Source organism: Pelodiscus sinensis, chromosome 15, assembly GCF_049634645.1.
Source record: "Pelodiscus sinensis isolate JC-2024 chromosome 15, ASM4963464v1, whole genome shotgun sequence".
NCBI lineage: Eukaryota > Metazoa > Chordata > Testudines > Trionychidae > Pelodiscus > Pelodiscus sinensis.
Genome location: NC_134725.1, coordinates 33,928,491 through 33,952,383, shown reverse-complemented (window position 1 = coordinate 33,952,383; position 23,893 = coordinate 33,928,491). Strand labels below are relative to the sequence as shown.

At 42.5% G+C, this 23,893-nt stretch overlaps 1 protein-coding gene across 9 annotated transcripts in view; it reads right to left on the bottom strand.

Moving 5' to 3' along the window:
- Window positions 1-23,893, bottom strand: part of KNTC1 (kinetochore associated 1) — a 148,432-nt gene that overhangs the window by 33,918 nt on the left and 90,621 nt on the right. For all 9 annotated transcript variants that reach the window (XM_075898678.1, XM_075898685.1, XM_075898679.1 and 6 more), the window contains 19 exons: window positions 23,238-23,410; window positions 22,942-23,039; window positions 22,198-22,336; window positions 21,393-21,449; window positions 19,387-19,550; window positions 18,690-18,794; window positions 17,457-17,585; window positions 16,847-16,963; window positions 16,344-16,453; window positions 15,908-16,118; window positions 14,122-14,211; window positions 12,756-12,927; window positions 12,294-12,352; window positions 11,895-12,111; window positions 6,825-6,898; window positions 5,249-5,459; window positions 5,043-5,149; window positions 4,125-4,171; window positions 3,333-3,411 (listed from right to left, as the gene is read on the bottom strand). In XM_075898678.1, coding sequence (XP_075754793.1) covers window positions 3,333-3,411; window positions 4,125-4,171; window positions 5,043-5,149; window positions 5,249-5,459; window positions 6,825-6,898; window positions 11,895-12,111; window positions 12,294-12,352; window positions 12,756-12,927; window positions 14,122-14,211; window positions 15,908-16,118; window positions 16,344-16,453; window positions 16,847-16,963; window positions 17,457-17,585; window positions 18,690-18,794; window positions 19,387-19,550; window positions 21,393-21,449; window positions 22,198-22,336; window positions 22,942-23,039; window positions 23,238-23,410 — 2,359 coding nt within the window. The remainder of the gene's footprint in view (window positions 1-3,332; window positions 3,412-4,124; window positions 4,172-5,042; window positions 5,150-5,248; window positions 5,460-6,824; window positions 6,899-11,894; window positions 12,112-12,293; window positions 12,353-12,755; window positions 12,928-14,121; window positions 14,212-15,907; window positions 16,119-16,343; window positions 16,454-16,846; window positions 16,964-17,456; window positions 17,586-18,689; window positions 18,795-19,386; window positions 19,551-21,392; window positions 21,450-22,197; window positions 22,337-22,941; window positions 23,040-23,237; window positions 23,411-23,893) is intronic.

Genomic DNA, 23,893 nt, shown 5'->3' with positions numbered 1-23,893 from the left:
GACGGGCCTCAGCAGGCACCTTGTCCTTAAACTTATCCACGGCCTGCCAGGTATTAAAAGCATAACGACTCAGCATCACTTGCTGGTTAGCTATGCGGAGTTGCACCCCACCAGTGGCAGGTCAAGTTGCTTGGGCTCTCTAGTTTTTGGGGACGGCTCCGGCTAGGGAAGCCTCTCCTTTTGGGCCGCAGCCTGAACGACCAAGGACACCAGAACACGTTGGGAGTTCAGGTTTTTGTGCCCCGACTGGGGAATGTAATAGTGCCTCTCGACTCCCCTTAAGGTAGGGGTCAGAGTCGTCGGAGTCTGCCACAGGGCATTGGTAATTTTGGCCATGGTTTCATTAAGTGGCAAAGCCAAGCGGGCGGGCACAACGTCCGAGAGGATGTCAATCATGGGGTCCGTGTTTTCCACTACTGGCTCTACTGGGAAACCCAGATTAGAGGCCAGATGCCTAAGCAGATCCTGATGCGCTCGAGCATCTATAGTAGGCAACGCTGGTGCGGGATCCACCAAGGCTTCATCAGGAGACGATGATTACGATGACTCCTGGATCGGTGCTGGACCTAGGGTAGGAACCGGTTGAGGTGCCGGCTAGGCAGGCGGTACCGCTTGTGGAAGCAGCTCCGGGACCGAGGCCTGTGGCTCAGCAGCGGCATCTGTAGCAACTGACTTCTGGGGGGAGGGAGCGGGTCGTAACAGCGATGCCAACGGTTGTGCTCGGTACCCCGAGGCACTGGACACCACAGAGGAGGGCACAGGCCCCTGCCACTGGTGGTAAGCCTACAGCGTCCAGAAGGGCCATTGTGGTTGAGGCGGCCAAGTCTGCTGCACCTGCAAATGATCAAGCCAGTGCCAGGAATGGGACCTATGAACTGAGGAAGCTCCTGAGGATTCCGACCTGAACGACCCTGCATCAGAATCCGATGAGTAGTCAGACTCCGGCCAGGGGGCGCAGATGATGAATGCCCTGCCACAGATGGGGGAGTAAACCTGGCCATAGACTTGGATTTGCCCGAGTGCGCTCAATGAGGGCGTGCCGGCACCGGGAAGACCCGTGCCAGCGCCTGTTGCGGTGCCTGGTGTGGCACCGGGAGAACAGGTCCTGGTGCCGTGAGTGGAGCTGGCTGCAGCACCGGGAAGACCGGTCCCGGTGCCGGTTGTGGTGCCGACACAGAGCATGGCTGTGCTACCGAAGTCGGTATAGGTTAGGAGATGAACCCCGAAGAAGCTGACATCACCGGCAATGGCGGCATCGGCATGGCCCACTGGGTTAATGCCGGTGTCTGTAACGGTGCCGAAATGTGCATCGGTGCTGAAGAGGCTGATGCTGAAGGGCCCGGTGCCGATGACTAAAACGGCACCCTGGGAAAGCTGCTCAGCGCTGGTATCGAAGATGATGATGGTGCTGTAGACGTCACCGCAAGGCCAGGGTGATATGGCACCGGTGCAGCCAAGACGGGGTCTGGAAGGGGTCCTAGTACCAAGGGAGGTCGAGCCCAGTTGAGCGCCGAGTGAAGCCTGGTAGCCTGCGTTGAGGCCAGCAGCGATGTGGAGGCAGGACGGTCCCGCTGCATAAGTGACCAGTGCCGTCCAGTCATGCCGGTGCAGAGGCAAAGCCAGTGCCAACACGGCCTCCGACGTAGGTGACCTCGACCCCTCTGCCTCAACCAACGACGGGGTAGGGGAGGTAGTGAGGCTAATAAGGTCATGCGCCGCCTCAAAGGTGTCCAGTGTGGAGGGGAGGTGCGAGGGTAGTTGCCCTGGACTGGATGGACGTCCTGCTCGCTTACGCTGCACCGCAGAGTATGAGGACGTGTGCACCGGAGACTCGGCACCACGGTGTAGGCTCGACTTGGACTTCCGGCTCGGAGACATACCACGAGATGTTCTTGACCTCTTTGGAGCCGAAGAGTGAGACTGGTGCTGGGCCCTCGACGCTGAGGCCTGGTCCCGAGATGGAGCATCTTGCGTGGACGCCGATGCACTGCGCGCCGCAGAGTGCCCAGCTGGTGCCGGCTGTAAAGCCGTCTCCACGAGGAGAAGTCTTAGACGAGAGTCTCTCTCCCTCTTAGTGCGCGGCTTAAATGACTTGCAGATCTTACAGGCGTCTGTAAGATGGCCCTCACCCAGACACTTCAGACAACTGTCGCGAGGGTCTCCTTTGGGCATGAACTTTGTGCAGACAGTGCACGCCTTAAAGCCTTGCGGCCCTGGCATTCCTCACCCCCGAAGGGGGAGAAGGAAAACAACGAGACACTAACTAACTAATTGAACTATTTAGAACTATCTACAACAGTAAGAGAAACGGCAACCATTAACTGATCTAAGAGAAACACACGCTCCAACGACCGTCACGGGTGATAAGAAGAAACTGAGGTGGGAGAGCACCGGCAGGGGTACTTATGCCCCGCCATGGCGGCGCCACTCCAGGGGGGCGCCCTGCCGGCGCTATGGGTACTGCGCTAGGGAAAACGCTCTGGAAGACGCGGTGCACACGGTGCGCACACCTAATTCGAATGGACATGAGCAACCACTCAAAAAAGAAAAGTATATAGCAGACTGAGGCCAGCCTATCATCATGACATCCCTCACAGAGTCTTTGCCAAGCCCTGCCCTGTAACAAAACTTGGGGCATTTGGCATTCTGTGATATTGCAAATAAGTCTATTTCTGCAAAGCCCCACTTGAGGGCAACGGAATGTAGGGCTTGAGGATGTATCTCCAATTCATATTACTGGTGAAATATGCGGCTTAAGTGATCTGCAGTGATGTTTTGGTTGCCTGGGAGATATATTGCTGATAGGGTGATGTGATGTTGAATGCGCCCACTGCCACAGTGTTACCTGCAGCAGGGATAAGATCTGGCTCCACCTTGGCGGTTTATGTAATACATGCATGCAGTGTTGTCCATGAATAGTCTCACAGACTTGCCCTGAATTGATGGCAATAAGTGTTCGCATGCTTTTCTACTGCATGAAGTTCTAAGATGTTGATGTGCAGGGTTGATTCTGTCATTGACCACCGTCCGAGTGCTGTGGTTATCACTCCAGCCAAAAAAAAAACCCTTCTCCCAAAACCACCGAACACATATCCCCTTCTTTTGTTTAGGGGCAACCCCCTGCTGGGCAGTGCTCACAGACACAGGCTATTAGGGGTTGCCCACAGCCCAAGCATAGTGACCAACAAGTGGACAGCCCCCCACTACATCACAATGCTAAACTAAGCAATAAAACCTCATATTTAATACCACTTTAAAAACAGATTTATTAAAGTATAATAAAGATGGGAAATCACTTTAAATGTTTTTTTAAAAATAGTCTCTAAACTTACGGATGTGGAAGATGTTGTAATTGCAAAAAGCACTCTTGAGCTGTAATCCACTGGCCATTGTTGAAGTAGATATATAACTCTGAAAATGTTTTTAATAAAAGTACAGTGTTGCTTAGACTTTGTATTATAATACAGCATATCAGTTTTAGTCTAAATATATTTTACTATTCATATGAATTATAGGATAACACAGCCCTACAGCATACATACATGACAACTAAACTATGGGCCCAGTCATTGAAACCCTTACTTCCATGCACAATACTTAATCTCACATATAGTTTCATAAAGAATGGAACTCCTTTGGGAATAAGCATTTGAAAATTCAAGCCTTATGTCCAAAGAAAATACTGATGGGATAATACAATATGTGCAACATAGTACTCTTCCATGTCCCTGGTGTTTACTGAACAACCGTGCATGCTGACTCTTTACTATTTAGTAGTTTTACAAGTTAGTTTTGAGCAGGTTTTCAAGAAGCCAGTCTAACTCATAATGAAGTAGTTATATGAATGTGCCATCTGTTGAACCAAATCCAACATACAGCTTTGCACATACCATCATCAATTAATCTACAGCATCCACTTGGATTTTGGCAGGGCAGCAGGATCAGACTTGAAAAAACAGCAGCACTATAGGCCCAAGAGTGAATGTCTTGCCTAAGCCAGTGTTCCTATATAGCCAACAGTTTTGTCTGATCAGGGGCTGCAGTATTGTGTTTTATCTGCTGGGAGGCCACCAATCATTAAAACATAAGTTAACAAAAATTAGCTATATCAAAAACTAACATACTTCCTGAGTTCTTCATCTTCCTCTCCATCTTCAAAGATCTGAGTTTTCTATATAAAAAAAAAGAGAATGAAAATAGTTATGCAATTGTTTGACTTTGTAAATTTTAAGGAAGAAAAATAATTCAAGGCCTAGATTGAGCCTCTGCTCAAATCCTATGTAAGGGGCGGGTGCATAACTGTGCCACCCCAGAAGCAGCACTGGAAATAAATTTTTGACTGTCACAACATATCCTTTCATTAAGTCCTAAAAACTTCTCACGTTGTTGGCTGGTGTGTTGAGAATAAGGAATGATGAAACGAAGCCTCCACAATTTCTTTTCCCTGTCTACCCATTTGCTTGGGATGGACATGTAATAGAAAATATTGGACAAATCAAGCCCAACACTGCTCTAGGGATGTAAAAACCCATTTAGTTAGTTAGTTAACCAATTAAACAATATGTTTAACAGTGGTGGGCAGGCTGGGCCAGCCTCCCCCTTGGCACTGCTCTGGCTGGTCCTGGGTTGCCCCCCTTCAGATGTGGCAGCTGCAAGCCACCACTGGTTAACCATATACATACCTAGCTCTAACTTGCACTAGGAGCTGAATTACCTCCCAGCCAGCTCTAAGCTCAAGGGCATATAAAGTTATCTTTACCATTTCCAACCTTTCCTGGAATCTGTACTAAAGAGAACAGCCAGACTACAGAATGAGGGACTTGATCTCTATACAGAGTAGAAGGAAAGCCATTTCAAATTGTTTTAATCATATATAATAAACTAGAAAGACCTAAATACAAAGTTGGCTGAAAATCTGAAGTATTTTAGATAGAGCTGTGAAGATGTATCTTCTCAACATCCATAACCATTATTTGTGAGGCGATGAGAATAATAGTTTTCTATAAAATATAAGGTCACTCCCTCATTAATTCTCTACTTACATCTGATGATCTACTAAGATACAGCCATTTTTCTAGCAGTTTATGAGAGATTTTGTTCATATCCAAGTTGTTAATTTCAGCTATTTCTTTTATTGCTGCATGAATATCTACATATAAAGAAAATGCAAATTATTTTAAAAATCCTCAGCAAGATTTGTAAATTAGATCTATTTTTACCCTCAGAGATCTAGAGAAAGTTTACTAACCTGGATAGTCTCTGCCAGTTGGATTTTGAATCCTTTGGTTTATACTGCTGTGCTCATAGAGTAAAACAACAAGATCTGCTGGCATTCCAGTAAGTTTCAGATGGTCTGCAGTATTTAATTTGTGGGCTATTAGTACAGTTTCTGTGGCTGACCTCTGGTACTGCATACGTAACTTCCTCAGCAGTACTTCAGCTTTATCATGTGATTCTTCCTTTTTAAAAAATAGTAACATTTGTAACCAATTTAAGTAAACTTCCTTCCTTAGAAGATTACAAAATTATACATTGACTAAACACTATTAGAGTCAGTCTTATGTAACAGTTGAACTACTGTGCAAAGTCTATTGCTTTTGGAGTTCTTAGACCTTGATGCACCATTATTGGGGAGGGATAACTCAGTGGTTTGAGCATTGGCCTGCTAAATCCAGGGTTGTGAGTTCAATCCTTGAGGAGGCCATTTAGGGACCTAGGGCAAAATCTGTCAGGGATGTACTTAGTCCTGCTGTAAAGTGGGGGACTGGACTCAATGACCTTTCAAGATCCCCTTCCAGTTCTAGGAGATAGGCATCTCCATTTATTTAAAATTATTCATTGCCAATAATTTTAACAAACATAATTGGTCTCTCTGTAATAGAAGATAAGAGACCCTATGGGAAAGGGTTTGGATAATTCTAAAGAAAACTTGAGTTCAGCTTTAAGCCTAGGAAGCATTATAAACCTTCAGTTTAAGAGTGGCTCTAATCAGAGATATGAATATCCAAAAATGTACATCTGATGTTACATTCATTGTGTCTCAGTGACTCCACAGCAAGTTTCCCCTTAATTACCTTGTCCTCCAACTGCCAGCCCAGAAAGCGTAGAATTTGAGAGCTGAGTTAGGAATGTGCATGCTAGAAAATATCTGTCAGCAATAGGGATGTGGATGTTTAATTGGTTAACCAGTAAGCCTGACCACAATAGGTAAGGCTTACCAGTTAAGATTAACTAGTTGGGGCTGGAACAGCTCCCCACCTGCTCGCAGGCAGGGGGCTGCTCCAATCTTGCGGGAGGTGAGAGGGGACACAGTGGGCCCAGGCACCTTGTAGGAAGGGACTGCTCCAGCATCTGGAGCCCCTGTCTGTGTCGACCCCTGCAGCATGGGCTGTATCAGCTGGGCTGAAACAGCTCCTGCCTGCAGTTTGGGTGCTGCTCCAGCATAGCTGGGCTGGAGTGGCCTCCCACCTGGACTCTCCTTTAATTGATTAGCCAGATAACAGTATGTTCAACCGGTTAACCAATTAGATGGCATTTAACATCACTAATCAGAAGTAAGTTTTGGAATTGAAAGCAAATTATTAATTCTGTTGAGTAATTCTGTTCTAGATGCCATTTTTCCAGTCACTTTCCATGGGTGTACTTTATATTTAAAAAAAAAAAAAAACCCCAACAACTTATATTCTTTATATTGCAGGTTTTTAAAAATTTGAATGAAAAAAGTCTTTGGTGGTTTGATATGATCTCACTTTATAATCCAAATTACAAAAAAAAAAATCATCTCTATATATTCAGCTTTTTGTGGATCTGGTGTCAGTCATTACCTTGGTTGTAGTGTTCATTAGCCATTTCCCAGCTAAACAGAGACAGAATTTCAATGCCTGAATCTGGTCAGGCCCTTAAAAAGAAGATGGTAAAGAATGATAAGTATTTTCATAAATCCTTTCTATGGTACATCAAGCCACCTATTCAACAAGTTTTGCTCCCTTCTATTTGCACTGCAAAAGCATTTAGAATATCAAGAAAATGTTTACAAGTTCACTGTTAAGATATTCTTGATTGAGTTATCAGTTTTCCACAGTAAGAAAAAATGAAAATTTTTCTTTTACATGTATATCTAAAGGATAAAGAAGAAGCAAGTTAATTGGTTTAACACTCTAGGGCTGCTGGAATACATATTTATTTTCAGGAGTCTAAAACTTATGACTTGAAATTATTCTGTTAAGCATCCAGTACCTGATTTTAGCTTTAGAACAACCTTAACATAATACAAATTTAGTAAAAGTAAATCTCTTAACTCTTCCCAATATGCAACTTTTTACTTTGCTTCCCACTACAGGCAGTCCCCGGGTTACATACAAGATAGGGACTGTAGGTTTGTTCTTAAGTTGAATCTGTATGTAAGTCGGAACTGGCATCCAGATTCAGCCGCTGCTGAAACTGATCAGTGGCTGATTCCAGAAAGCCCGGGGCAGGGGCTTCCTGTAGTCAGCCACTGGTCAGTTTCAGCAGCGGCTGACTTGGGGACACCTGGGGCAGAGCAGCTGGAGTGCTGCTGGGTTGGTCCAGTAGCGCCGCCTCTCCTCGGCGCTACTGGACCAACCAGCAGCGCCCCAGCTGCTGTACCACAGGCGTCTGAAGCAAAGCCGCGGAGCACGGGGGCAGCGAAACAGCCCAGACGCGCCGTGGCTTTGCTCTGCTTTGCTCCCCGTCCCCCTGGTCTGCAGACTAGGGGGACGGGGAGCAAAGCGGCAGAACACGCGGGCAGCGGACAGCCCAGTCGCGTCTGGGCTGCCCGCGTGCTCCGTGGATTTGCTCTGCTTTGCTCCCTCTCCCTGGTCTACTGGAGACCAGGGAGAGGGAGGGCCCCGTTCGTAAGTGCGGATCCGACTTAAGTCGGATCCGCGTAACTCGGGGACTGCCTGTACTGACTTCCACTTCTGGACCTGCCACTCCAACTCAGTTTTGACATCAAAAACATGAAACCAAAAAGAGCGAATCACACTGGTTTGTGTTAATACTTGTCTTTTTCTTTGCCTAGTCTCACTTATGTTGAGGACTCTTAAAGATCAGAGATCACTCTTTCTATGGCAACCTTCCTCTTTCCTCCTTTAGGGTTTCTTACACAAACACGTTTCCTAAGGTCAAAATACCACCTTGGAGGTTAGGTTTATTTACAGAAAATAAACTCAAAAGAAAACTCCAAATCACAGTTCCACAAATTTTCCTCTTACTTCTAGACTTGACTGATCTGTTCAGGTGGAAATTCTCTCATTTGCTCACAGTCTCTCCTCCTCAGCAGATTGCAATCTAGGGAGGTCCAGGAGTAGTCTCAAAGCCAGATCCCAGAACTTTGCTAGAACCCTATTCCTATCAATCTCTGCTTTCCCTAATCATCCCCCAGCATAGTCTGAACAGTACAAAAAACACACAACCCCGGTGTCTCTCACCACACCCCAGCTCTCCACCATAATCCTGAACTCTGTAAATCTCCCATCATTATAGAATCATAGAATACCATTTAAGAAACCTCTAGAGTTCATCAAATCCAGTCCCCCTGCCCTCATGACAACCAAGCACCATCCAGATCATCCCTAACAGATGTATAACCTACCTGATCTTAAATATCTATGGAGATTCCACATCTTCCCTAGGCAATTTCCCCAGTGCTTAATCACCGTGGCAGTTCTCTCCTCCAAGTAACACCCATTAACGTACTTGAAAGCTGCTATAATTTCCCTTTTCAATCTTCTCTTTTCCAAACTGAACAAACCCAATTCTTTCTGTCTTTCCTCAAAGCTCATGTTTTCTAAACCTTTCATCATTTTTGTTGCTCTTCCCCAGACCTTCTCCAATTTCTCCGCATCTTTCTTGAAATGCGGTGCTCAGAACTGGACACGGCACCCCATTTGAGACCTAATCAGCGCAGAGTAGAGGGGAGGACACTTCTTGTGTCATGCTCAGAACACTCCTGTTAATGCATCCTAGAATCCAAGTGTCACACTGTTGACTCATTTAGCTTGTGGTCCACTATTATCTCTAGATCCCTTTCTGCAGTACTCCTTTCTAGACAGCCATTTCCCATTCTTTATATGTGTAATGGATTGTTCCTCCCTAAGTGGAGTTCTTGGCATTTGTTCTTATTAAGCTTCATCCTGCTTACCGCAGACCATTTTTCCAGATTATTTTAAATGATTAAATTGCTACCCTCTAAATCAATTGCAACCACCAATAGCTTGGTATCATCCATGAACTTTAAAAGTGTACTCTCTATGCCAATATCTAAATTGTTGATGATATAGAACAGAACCGGTCCCAAAACTGATCCCTGTGGAACCTCATTTGTTATGCCCTTGCAGCATGACTGTGAACTACTCTGAGAACAGTTATCTAATCAATTATGTACCCACCTTATAGTATATAATACTACATTGTATTTCCCTAGTTTACTGATAAGGTCAGTAAATGCTTTAGTATCAAATGCTTTATTAAAGCCTCTCTATCTCTCTGAAATCTCTTGAATTGGTTAAGATTTTGCCTTGGACACCTATAACTGATGAGTATGTAAATGGGAAATTAGGCCAATTCTGGCAAGGTACATTTTCTGGCAACGGATGCACATGAGGTCTCTATCTCCATCAGCATGGACAACTAGTGGCATCAATGTGGGTTCAGGCACGTGCCTTGCATCAGGCTCTCTGATCTTTGTGGAGATATTGCTTGATCTCAAAGTGTCGGTGTAGCAGTCTCATGCTGTGGGTGGTCTTGCTGCTTCCCCTTAGCCAGTCTCAGAGCCCTGTCGCAGGGTCAGATGGAGTGAACAAACAGTCGCAGTTTATAGGCCTGGGCCCTGGTTCAGGGCAAAGGACAAGCAAACAAACAGTAAGGTCCAAAGGATCCAAGGGCATAGGCCTGTCTGCAGGCTGAGCTGGAGTTGGGTCTCCTTGCTGGTGAAGAGCCTACAGGTGCAGGTGGTTTCTCTCTTCAGGGGGGAACCTGCCACCTGAGGAAAAAGGGGAGCAGGGATCTGGGGGGGAGAGGAGGCAAACAGACACAGGCCTACCCGCACAACTGTGTCCCAGCCCAGAGCCTTACCAGTGGCAGAGCTAGCTGCCTCCAGGTCAGCGGGGCTCTTGTCCACAACACACCAGTCCGGTCAGTGGGCTAGCAGGGGTCCAAGCTGCAACCTGCAGTCCAGCTGACCTCCATGTCCTCGGTCAGCACTAGATTGGCTCCCCCTGGACTACTTTCCAGTCCCCGAGATCCTACATTGCTCTAGCTCTGGTAGGCAGTCTCTGCAGGGGTCAACTAGGTTCCTCCTGGGTTGGTTCAAGCAGAGGTCCTGGGGGCCCAGCACATTCTTCGGGGCCCTGTCTGTGTCCTGGGGGTCCAGGGTAGGCCTCAGGCCTTAGCAGGGGTCTCTGCAGCCTTTTGTAGTTACGGTGCTCCCACAGGGGTTGCAGTGGCCTCAACAATCCCCGGGACATGGCAGTGGTTCAACCCAATCATCCCGCGGGGGTTGGCGGGCTAAGACTCTCCATTGCCTCTGGAACTTCGACCGAGCCTTCTCCCTGCTCGGCTTCAACTGAGCTGGGAGCCCCGTATTACATTTCCGGCCCTGTCCTTTTGCTTCCTGTGGCTGGTGTCGGAGCCAGGGCACACTGGCACTGTCCACCAAGGAGTTTTTAGGGGAACTTCCTCCTCTGGGTCATCAGGAGGCCATGCTGCCTCCTTAAAGTCGGGCATCAGGTTACCCAGTCCTACACATACCTCTCCCAGGTGTCAGTATCAATGCCACACTCTACTAAAGTGTTCTTAAGGACATCTCTGTAGCACTGCTTCTGCCCACCATGAGACCTGAGCGTAGAAAATCTATTTAGGTAAGCATGCGTCAGACATCCTGACCACGTGACCAGACCGTCATAGCTGCCTGTGGCAATTATTGCCTTGATGCTGTGAGAATCAGCCTCTGTGAGGACACTAATGTTGGTCCATCTGTCCAGCCACATGATGCCCAATATTCTCCTCACATACCTTTGTTGGGATTTCTCAAGATCTTCAATATGTTGTCTATATAGAGTCCAGGCCTCAGCATCAAAGCCCTTCTAAATGGAGTACAACCCTTTGAAACCCCCAAAGACCCACTGCTGGGAAGATTATTTTTACTAGAAGAGCATCTCCCACATATCTCATAAATCTTCTAGGTCCAGCTCTCCAACCCTGGAAAGGTCAGCAGATAGGCTCTTCCCCTAGCCTTCCAGGTTGGGTATGCCAGCCAACAAATCCCTCTTGCTGCTCTCCTGCCTTGAGCCTTTTCCCCAGGAAGGCTTGCTTCCTTCTGGGATCTTTTTGGAGTGCTCTGTGTCCTTTCTGTCTGAACTAATCTACACTGACTCACCAGGACTCCCTCTTCTGACTTCAGGGATTTCCCCTCATTGGGTATTTTCCTGATCTTTTACAACTGCTAGGTGCTGCCTGCCCTCTCAGTTGGCCAAATGGGATCACCTGTTCTGGCACAGGGAGCTAGACCTACTTCATTCAGTGGAATCAGCCACATTCTGACAGGTTTTAAATAGGATTAAAAAAACCAAAACACTTTGAAGTGCCATGCAAAGTAATGGCATGACAATGTAATTTTTTATTAAATGTGTAACACACCACCTCCAGTAGTCAGTAAACTGGCATCTTTCCAACTTGCCTACACAAGGTTTAGGAACAAAAATTATGGCTTATCTGTGGAGGCTAGATGTAGGTAGGTATCCAAAAATGCTACAGAGATTATGTTAGAAGCAAAATTAAAAAAAGTTGCCTGTCTCACTCCCCTATCCCCCAATCAAAAAAAAACCTCAAATCTAAAACCAACCACTCCCCACCCAAACACATGCATAGCATACCTGTTGGAAGTTCTTGTGCAAACTTGTAAGCAATAGCTGCAGCCCATTCTGGATTTACTATAGATAACAGGTAGGACTGAATGGTTTCCACAGTTTTGGCAGTTTCCTTGTTAATCACTGAAGAACATCCAGCATTTTTCAATTCAATTATTTTTGGCTTCAATTTCTTTTCAAAGACATGCCTGGCTGCAGACATGTATAGGGTATCCAGTGAAACCTAGAAGATTATCAGGTCCAGTGTGTGTGTGTGTGTATATATATATATATATATGTGTGTGTGTACACACACACACACACACACACACACAATACAAAAGGAAAAAAATGCACCCCCCCCCCCCAAGAAAAGAATGAATGATTTTGAAATAAAAATTCCCCTAGATAGACGCATAGCCTTACCTTCATTAGTTTGGAAATCAAGAGAATAGTTGGGAAGGACTCTTCACTGAGCTCTGCAGCTGTAAGGAATTCAGACAACGATATGGAAAAAGTCACTGTCTCAATATTTCATTTCTTAGGAGAAACTGTAATTTTATTTTATTGCTAAATATAGGAATCTGATGACAGGAAGGACGGTTCTGATTAGAAACTCCTCTATAGACACCCTGTGTAATTTTGGATAGGTCACTTGGGAGCAGGTCCACAAATGGTATAAACTGTCATAGCTTCACTGATGTCAAATGATCCTTACTTTCTATGTGTTACAACTTCCCGCTTTGTAAAATGGGGTAAAAAATGCTTCCTCGGGGTCTGGGAAGGGTACACACATTAAAGATTGTGCATAGAAAGGTTTTAGCATAGCATAATGGAGGGGGACCCACCCATCCCCCCACAGAAAGATAGCTAGAATACTGAACATACATATAATACTCCAGAAACATTGCTTGGTTCTAAAGAATATTAAATGAAAAGGCAGCCTTGTTTGTGCAGCTGGAGATAAGGAAATCGCATTCTCTAAAATATATTGGTGTTCCAGATCCACAGGAGGGGAAGTTCTTTTAAAGGATTTCAGGTGTTTCAATAAGCTCAGAGCCTAGAAGAAAAGTTACACAACTATCTCATTTTTCTGAAGTGAACAATACAGCCTCAACATTTACCCACAAATTTTGGGTATACATAAGAACAGCCATACTGGGTCAGACCAAAAGTCCATCTAGTCCAGTAACCTGCCAATACCAGATGCCCTAGAGGGAGGCATCTCAACAGGTAATCCTTAAGTGATCCCTCCCCTGTTACCCACCTCCAGAGAAACAGAGACTAAGGATACCATTCCTACCCATCCAGGCTAATAGCCATTGATGAATCTAACCTCCATGAATCTATTTAACTCTTTTTTGAACCCTGTTAAAGTTCTAGCCTTCACTGTATACTCTGGCAAGGAGTTCCACAGATTAACTGTGCATTGAGTAAAGAAAAACTTCCTTTTGTTTGTTTTAACCCTGCTGCACATTAATTTCATTTGGTGATCCCTAGTTCTAATATTTTGGGAATAAGTAAATAACATTTCCTTATTCACTTTTTCCATATCAGTCATGATTTTATAGACCTATATCATAACCCCCCCCTTAGTCTCCTCTTTTCAAAGTTGAAAATTTCAAGTCTTTTTAATCTCTCTTCATATGAGACCCGTTCCAAACCCCTAATCACTTTGTTGCCCTTTTCTGAACCTTTTCCAATGCCAATATATCTTTCTTGAGATGAAGCGACCACATCTGTATGCAGTATTCAAGATGTGGGCGTACCATGGTTTTATATAGAGACAATATGATATTTTGTCTCTTATTCTCTCTCTTTTTTAATGATACCCAACATTCTATTTACTTTTTTGACTGCTGCTGAACACTGAGTGGGTGTTTTCAGAGAACTAACCACAATGACTCCAAGATCTCTCTCTTGAGTAGTTGCAGCCAAATTAGTCCCCATCATATTGTATATATAGTTGGGATTATTTTTTCCCCCAATGTGCATTACTTTACATTTATCAACATGAAATTTCATTTGCCATTTTGTCGCATACCCCTTTCTTCTTTGTGAGCCTTTGAGAAAAAGCTACACTTCACTATTTAGTTCAATCCATTTTGCCTCTCTACAAACATGTAACTACAAATGATGCCAACAGAGTTAGGCTTCTATAATCTGTGTTTTAATTTGTTTAAAACCATACAAATAAACAAAATTTGAGCTAGAAGCAGTAAACAAAGTAACAGTAGCTTATTTTTAATTGTACCTGGTTAATGGGGATATTTGTGACTTTTTCATCAGCTTTTTGTATCACACTCAGTATGTTTTCTATAGTTTCATAATCATATGGATCAAGCTGTTCAAGGAAACAAAACAAGAACTGATACAAATTCAGTCTTCATTTTTTTCAAAATATTGTTTTCAATTAGACAGGCATAATGAAGACCTAGAGGGATTCCCCTCTTATTTCCTTCTGGTATTCATTACTTCCGTTCTAGAAAATTAGATATAGAATCATAGAAACAAAAGGGACCCCAAGAGGTCATCAAGTCCAGTCCCTGCCCTCACGGCAGGACCAAGCACTGTCTCTAGACCATCCCTGATAGATGTCTATCTAACCTGCTCTTAAATATCTCCAGTGATGGAGATTCTACAACGTCCTTAGGCTATTAATTCTAGTGTTTAACCACCCTGACAATTAGGACGTTTTTTCTAATGTCGAACCTAAACCTCCCTTGCTGCAATTTAATCCCATTGCTTCTTGTCCTATCCTTACAGAACAAGGAGATCATTACTTGTACTATAACCTCAAAACCTTAAAGTAGTCATGGCATTCCAGAGCAGTCAAATTAGGTCAGCAATGAACAAATAGAAAGAAGAGAGAAAAAGCCCCCAGGATATACTCAAGTAGACATATTTTAATTGTAAGTTTGAGGAATTTCTTGGTGTTTTTGTTGGTATTTTCAATTAATTGAGGCTAAGATGGCGGGGGGAGACAGAGAAAACACTGACCAACACATTATCACTTGTAGTATTTTCTTAAGGAAGTACAGGCAGTCCCCGGGTTACGTACAAGATAGGGACTGTAGGTTTGTTCTTAAGTTGAATCTGTATGTAAGTCGGAACTGGCGTCCAGATTCAGCCGCTGCTGAAACTGATCAGTTTCAACAGCGGCTGAATCTGGACGCCAGTTCTGACTTACATACAGATTCAACTTAAGAACCCCAGGCATCCCCAAGTCAGCTGCTGCTGAAACTGATCAGCGGCTGATTCCAGGAAGCCCGGGGCAGGGGCTTCCTGTAGTCAGCCACTGGTCAGTTTCAGCAGCGGCTGACTTGGGGACGCCTGGGGCAGAGCAGCTGGGTGCTGCTGGGTTGGTCCAGTAGCGCCGCCACTCCTCGGCGCTACTGGACTAACCCAGTAGCACCCAAGCTGCTCTGCCCCAGGCGTCCTGATTCAGCTGCTGCTGAAACTGACCAGCAGTGGCTGAATCAGGACGCCTGGGGCAGAGCAGCTGGGGTGCTGCCGGGTTGGTCCAGTAGCGCCCACAGCGGTGCTACGGGACCAACCGGCAGCGCCCCAGCTGCTGTACCACGGGCGTCCGGAGCAAAGCCGCGGAGCACGGGGGCAGCGGGACAGCCCATACGCGCCGTGGCTGTCCTGCTGCCCTCAGGCTCCATGGCTTTGCTCTGCTTTGCTCCCTGTCTCCCTCGTCTGCAGACCAGGGGGACGGGGAGCAAAGTGGCGGAACATGTGGGCAGCGGACAGCCCAGACGCGTCTGGGCTGTCAGCGTGTTCCGCCGCTTTGCTTCCTCTCCCTGGTCTGCTGGAGACCAGGGAGAGGGAGGGCCCCGTTCGTAAGTGCGGATCCGACATAAGTCGGATCCACGTAACTCGGGGACTGCCTGTAAACAAACAGCACTAACAAATCTCTAAATGCATTGAAGATAACTTCATAGTGATCTAATAAATGATAGCCATATTCATCAGAATGCAAAGACAGTTATGAAAATAGTGTTTGAAGTAGCATGCAGGCTTTGTAACTGTTTTACCTTGTGCAGTATTCCACTGAGGCTAATGACTAGGTATTTTGTTCCTTTCAGCAAAGGAATTATTTTTAATGATTTAGCCAATAGTATGGAATGAGGCTGCTTTACAATAGTTCCTCTAGACTCTCGTTCAATTTGATCTGCCTTGGCATTATGGAGAAGGAGTGTTTCAATGAAAACCTGCAGCGCTGCATCAGTGTCCAACATGAAAGTTCTGAAAAGGGAGAAAATAGATTTATTTAAAAATCAATGTTTTGGGTGTAGATTTCATTACGAATAAATTCACAATAGCCTGAATTACTCACACTGAATTTTATAAGGTGGATAGTTTGTTTTTCAAGTTTACTCATAAACATCAGATATTTAAACTGAAACAGTATCCTATAAACACATTACTTATGACAGCAACACCACCATCACAACTTTCTTCAGATATTACCTGCAATATTTCAATACCAGGTCTGTGTCTACATTCAGATTTTGTACCATAGTTCTTATGAGTTGTTTCTTTCTTACTGATGGCTGCCTAAATGCAGTCTGGAAAGAAATCTGCAGATACAAAAAAGGATAGTTTCACAAAGGAATTATTTTCAGTATGCTTGATACTAACCATTTACACTCTTCTATTCCAACTGCTTAACTTCTGGGGTATTACCATAGGAGTTTCTAAACTCTTAGCATAGGGATGTTGGCGCACCAGAGGAAGTGGTGCTAGAACTCATTACTATTGGCCCCCTTTCAGCAAAGTTTTTAAGCAAGATTCTTGTAAGCAAGACCCTTCCTTCTTAGTAGCAAATGTACCACACATTTAAATCCAGTGCACATCCTGAGAGAAACATGTCTTTGAAAAGCATTTAAAAATTAATCTGCAAGCAACTGCTCTTAAGGAACTCCAACAAATATGAAACATTGTCTCAAAACCAACAGGAACGTCATACTCACACCAAGTTTGTGAAGTTGGATACCCCACTCTGCATCAATAATTAATTCCTCAAATTTGTGTCTCTCTACTGCTTCACTATAGTGACTAGCAAGCTGCGCTCCAACCAGAGCTAATGCCTTAAAAAAGAAAAAAAAAGCGTGAATGAAAAATCTTTGTCTAGTGAGTAGAAAACATGGATTCATTAAATCTAAGTCACTGCAACATCTTGCACAAGCCATAGCTTCTGTGTTTCAATTTCCCAATTTGGAAAATGAGGGTAACCTTTACTGCTGTTCTTCACATTAAGAATAGAGTTCAGATAGAATGAGATGTCACCAGAAATTCCTAAATAAATATATTCTGTCACTTCTTCTCCATTGCCTCATCTTTCCATCCTTCCCTTTATCGTTACCTCAATAAATTTCTCTTTCATTTTTTAAGTTACTATGTGAAAGATACCCTGCCCTTTAAATTATTGCAGTTACAAGCTTACTCAAATTTCTCCAAAAAGCATTCAAACCTTAGCGAGTGCAACTCTAATGCACTGCTACACTGTGTAGTTAACATCCCCAAGTAACATTTTAATAGTATATATATGCCAAGATAAGTATACTGCTTCTCCAGGCTTACCAGAATTTTATCGTAATTTTGCCTTGCGTGGTTTATGGCATTCCACAATTTTTCAAACATATCTTCCTTGGGCAAAATTGTACAGTAACCCAGTGCCAGGTTACGATCTACCGGATGACAGTTGAAAACCTATAGACATTAAATCCACAGCAAACACACTTTAGAAACTGCCAATTAAAACATTTGTGTGTGTGAGAGAGAGAAAGAGAATGTTTTCCAAGTTTATTCTTAAAATACAAAAGGATTATTATTGAAGTAAATGTAATAAAATGCTGGCTACTAGTGTTAAAGGCCAAACAGACCTTTGTATAACTGGACTGGCATTCATGGGTAGCTCTTTAAAACCTTGATTCAATACAAGAAGGTTTTTAGAAATAAGAGAAAACCACCACTTAAAATGAAGAGTATAGTAAATAGGGAGAGAATGTATAATGTTCATGCATGCTCTTATTATTTTATGTTTCAGTAGCACCTGAGGGCTCCAAATGAAATCAGACCCCATTGCACTAATCACTGCACATGCAGAATAAGACAGGCCTCCTTTGGGAATAGTAATTCTCCCTCTTTACAGTGGGGAACTGAGATAGAAATATTAAGGGACTTGTGGGAGATAACATTAGTTGTCTGTGGCAGAACTGGGAACTGAAACCAAGTCTCCAGATCTCCTCAGTCCTAGTCAAGTATCTTAACCACAAGATGAATCACACTATTTAAAGCTGATACTAAGTTCACTTGAGGCCACTACAGACTAAGGGCTCATCTAGACTATGCTAAAGTGTGGGAATTTGCATATCTTCTTCCGATCTCGCTTTCGAGACTGAAAGTAGCCTGGACATTTTTTTTTCCAGCAACTCCACCCCTTTTTCGAAAAGCCGCTTTTCCTCAAAAAATGAGGCTTATGAGGCTTTTCAAAAAGGGGGGGGGGGGGCTGGGAGGTTGCCGGAAAAAACCCACATCCAGACTACTTTCACTGTCAAAATTGAGATCGGAAGAAGATATGCAAATTCCTGTGGAATTTGCATATCCTCTTTCGACAGTTTAGCGTAGTCTAGATGAGACGTGTATTTGGTATTGGAAAAGCAATACAATAAGGCAATAGTAAGGGTATGGAATGAGCCCTTTAATATTCTTTAGAAGTGACAAAGTAAGGAAAATGAGCTAATAGGAGTTTCTCAGAATTCAAATCACAGTCAGGAAGGTCCCATGCAATGTTTCTGTATGCAGTATGCTTACCTTGTGTAATAAGGACCTGACAGTAGTCACAATCACTGAAGAGGATTTTTTTTTCAAAGCAGTAAGAAAGCTTTTAGCATCAGTTAGCATTTTGCCATCATGTATCTAGTGCAAAAAAGGGCAGACAAGAAAGTAAGTTTTCAGAGTTTTTAAAAAAGCACTTTTACAAGTTACTACTTTTCTTGTTATTTAAGAGACATTTGCAAGTTATTTCAGAATGAACTAAATGCTTGAGAAATGTTTCAGATGCAGAGCACTAGCCACGCAAGTCCTCTTGTTTATCCAGAAAGGCACTGTTTGAATTGTGTAACCTGCAACCTTCCCCTCACCATTCTATGGTAATTTCCTCCAATCCTCATGCAAGAGAGAAAAGAAAGAAAGATCAAGGAAGGGTACATTTTATCAGCACCCATTCAACCCACATTTCCTATACAGTCTCTCAAGAGTTTCAGTTAGAATAGTGGTTTTGCAGTGTGGAACAATTTGTCCACTAAAAAGGGAGACCAACAGTTTGTTTCATACAGGCAACTAAACAACTAATCAGATGGTGATGAGATGAACTTCCCTGCTAGAACCTCCAAACAAGCTCAAGGTCCATTCTAATGAGAATGTTCATCATAATAGCTATTCCTCAGTCATATCTGGCAGATTTCTAAAATTCTTTTCCAGTGAAATTCAGCATAAGGTTTGTTCATACCTTCTCACTCAGACATATATCCATGTTGCTTGATACACAGTGCTGAACACAGGATCCAAACAGACAAAAGGTTAGCTGCAAGGCTAACTCATACTGACTGCACTCCATTAGGTTCTGGAACAGTGCAGAAATGGGCTTTTTGACTGGCACCAGAAGATTCTGTCCTACAGAATGTTTTACAAAAAAAAAAAAGAATAGGTTATATATTAAGGAAGCTTAGTGGGAATAGGTGGGGTTCATACACGCCCTCCTCCAGCTGCGGGAAGCTGTGTCCAAACAGAACGTTGATAACATTTTCCTTGTTTTACACAAGGAAACTCAGGCACAGAGAAGTAAAAATGATCTGCCCAATGCACTCAGGTGAGTGGGAGATGCAAGTCTTATGACTTCCAATCAAATGCCCTATCCACGGGATCATGTTGCCTCCCTAGTACAGGTTGGACCTCTCTGGTCCAGCATAGTAGGGAATTGACCAGTCCCAAACCAAAGAGTTTGCCAAACTAGAGGTCAATGACGTTTCCTTGGCTACTGGCTTTAGGGCTCCACTCCCAGTCACCAGCCCTTACTCCTCATCCCACTGAGACTCTCCTCCTGGCTGTGGCCAGGCTCTTGGCTACTAACAAGCCCCACTGTCACCAGGCTCTCTGGTCCAGAAACACCTGTGGTCCTGATGCCACAATTTCCACCTCTCCCCCCCAGGGATCTCTGAGGATGCTAGAGCACATCCGATGCTGGATCAGAGAGTCCTGGACGAGAGAGATTCAACCTGTACATCATTAGATAATTGCTTTTCTGTTTCAAGAATGAGTGTAGGTTACCACGAAGTTGTGTTATATCATTCTTGTTCAATATGTATTTGAGGCCCATTTTTGGACAGTTATATTCATGTTAGATATATACAAATGGACCTGTCCAAAAGTGTTAGACACATGCAGTAGAGCCTTAGAATTATGAACACCTCAGGAATATTCTTCTGAAAAGTTTGTAACTTTGAACAAAAATGCAGTTGCTCTTTCAATAGTTTTCAGCTGAACATTGGGTTAATACAGCTTTGAAACTTTACTATGCAGAAGAAAAATACTGCTTTCCTTTTTTCTTTAGCAGTTTACATTTAACACAGTACTGTTTTATAGTTGATTTTATTTGGATGTATATCTATTGCTGTCTCATACTTCTGGTTCAAAATGATGTGTGTGATTGGTAATTCTGGTGTTCATAACTCTGATTTTCATCTGTAGAATTAAAACCCTCCTATTCTCAATCCACTCATCCACATTCAACCCATCCATGGGGAAGTGCACAGTTTCATAATGTGTGCTGTAATGTAACAGAGATACAGAAGTGAGTTTCATATTCAACAATGAGAGATGAAGAACGATGTTATAGTTCTTCGTGCTCCAGTTTTCCCCATCTATTTGTATGTTATACCTCCCTCACCTCTTGCCTGTCTTGTTCCTTTTGAATGTAAACTCTTCAGAGCAGGAATGTGTGTGTTTGTTTAGTGCCTACAATGTGGCCCCGAAGCACTACTGTAATGCATAATAATTAATAATGGACCTTCCACTAAGAACACTCTGTCCCCAGATAAAAGCTAACTAAAGATAGACAGCTCAAGAACCCAAGTTGATTAGTTGCTAGAATAAGACATGAAATGATGGACTTTCCAAAGAGAGGATTTTCTACTAGAAAGAGAATTATGGTTCAAAACTAACACCCAGCAATAAGAGAGAAGCAAGGGCATTCTTCAGATTTCAGATACAATACACTCAGTGCAAGCACTACTGATAACTAAACTAAAAGCTGTGTGGTGCACTATTTAAGTGGTCCTCAACTGTAGTTTAACAGAGGGTTGTGGTTATGCATGGGTGTTAAAATTCTACATTGGTGGGAAATCTTAGACAATTATTTAGCATTAAACAGGTGTGTTCTTGCTTTTCTGGGATTAAACATTTAGTAGTACTATTTTAGAGTATTTTACTTTTGTGCTGTTAATGTCTTCACAGTACCTGGAATAAATGGACAGTTTGCCAAGCTTATGGAATCCAAAGGATACCTCTTTGTATCTGCCAATGAGATAAGTATTTGTGAGTAGTGCACTATGATCTTAGCAAATTTATAAACATTGGAAGTTACTATTAAAATTGTATACTTTGAAACAAATACAAAAATAAAGCTTGATCATTAATTAGTTCCCCATCTGACTGAGAGCTAAGATCTTTTCTGTAATTTTCTTGAGTGTAATTGGATGTTACTTCATAAGATGGGCACTATTTTCTCAACTACGCAGGAAAAAATAGGAATGGGTATTTTCCATTACCCCTTCAAGAACTGTGTGTAAACTCCTTTGCCTGGATGGAAGATAGCACTCATTTGTTTTCCCATGTTAGGATAAAACAACAACAACAACAACAACAACAACAACAAACCACAGCCAAACAATTTCCTTCATACTGATAAACTTTGATTTTTAGCTTCCTAGTCAATTAGCATAACATTTATAAATAGATGATCTAAATATACTTTAATAAAAATGAAATATGTAGAATTAAATACAATGAAATATTAAGAAAATAAATGTAATTACTGCTATACACAAGAAATAAATTCCATAATCAAGAACACCAAATATAATGCAAACATCTATTCGTAATTGCTGAAGTCATCAAAAACTACGCGAGATGAATGGTTAGAAAGATATGAGTTTAAAACAAGTATACTGAATTATATATATATATTCCTTCTTAAAATCAGTTTAATAGGAAATGGGATAAAAACTGTACATTAACTCGTAACAAAGGAAAAAAAAGATACCTGCAAGAGGCAAAAGGGAAGAAATAGTTGCATATGCAACTGAGAGCACCAGTGAATCAAGGACTATTCCATCTTCACTAAAGAAATCATCACAGGTCCATTCTTCATAAGGATCCTTATCAGCTCCAAAAGATGCCGCCTAAATTAACACATTGCAAAAAAGCATCATAAAAGGTATTCACTAAAAAGTATGCATAATCGTAAAACTAATAAATTGATGACCTTACAGATCAAGTTTGCAAATTCAGGAAGATGCTCATGTTTGAAAATGTAAGATACTTGTTTTGCTAACTGTTGTTAGGCCTCAACAACAAACACCACCAGCAATAACAAAGGGATAGGGTCAAATTGTTTCCAAATTCTACATGTATTAATGAAAAAAAAATCCATTACCCACGTACACATCATTGTACAATCGCATCAGTTTTTGAAAAATATTTTTCAGAATCAGTGTTCTATGAGTTCTAGCTGCCTGGCAGCAGAAATTAATAAACATTAAATTATCAGTTTTAATAATGGTACACAAATAGATGTTTTGGCAAGATAAGATGCACCATACAGACTACAAAAATTTTTTACTTAGAGGAAATTAGTTATATTTTGGTCTGGATGGCAGAAGCTGATTAGCACCTATAGTTTGATATTCCTTGGCAAGTTGGCAAAATACACAAATAGTAAATATTTCATAAACCATTGAAAGGGGAAAAAGGTAAGTGTCAAACTGTTCAATTTGAAAGTTGTTACCTTTGATATAAATCCACGGTTTTCTATATGGCATTGCCTGTATATTTCCTTGACAGCCAATGTATATTTACATAGCTCCAGAGAATCTAACAACATATCTGTGAGAAATTAAAATTATTGTCATTGTTATGTAAATTATATATTATATTATAAAGGGAAAGCACCATTTGGTAAGTGTCACCCATTTTTAAAGGGGCATTCAAATTCACTTTTTGTTTTCATGTTTCATAGAAAAGTAATTTATCTAAAAACCTATTCTTCCAACATGAAAACAACTAAAAATGATACTGAATTACCTGGACTGCATATTGTAGCTGCTTGGCATGCCATCTCATGTATCACAGCTGGAAAATTCAGTCCTTTAGCTGTGATCTTTGGAACACTGGCTCCCAACATATGACAAAGTTTTTGACAAGATAAAAATAGCAACTTCCCTGTTTCTTCATTACAGTAGTTTTCATATAAATCGCTTTAATGAAAAAAGGGGAAAATAATCTGTTAAATTCAGATCTAAGATCAAAACCATAACTTTCTTATGAGGCATTAATATTAACCCAACAAAATCAAAGTAAATTAACTCACCAATAGGTGGTGCTGCTGGGACTGAAATATGAATCAAGAAATATGCAAGAAAAAGGACAACTAGTACCATACTTTGTATAAAACTACTGATTATTGTGAAATTAGTTTATTGGAAGTTAAAATATTTTAGTTTATCTTCCATTTTGTACCACTTTCAGGAAGATAATAAGGTACCTGAGGGACCTAACTAGAGAGGCATAACAATCAAATGGTTTCAGCTACCAAAAGTAGGACAGATTAGGATTTGGGTGGTTTCCATGAATTTACAGGATTCTAGAAGCTCAGCTATATACCGTGGCAGGCTAATATTGTCTACTTGGATTTTTCATCCAATACAGCAGTATTAAATCACTAGAATAAACAAATAGCC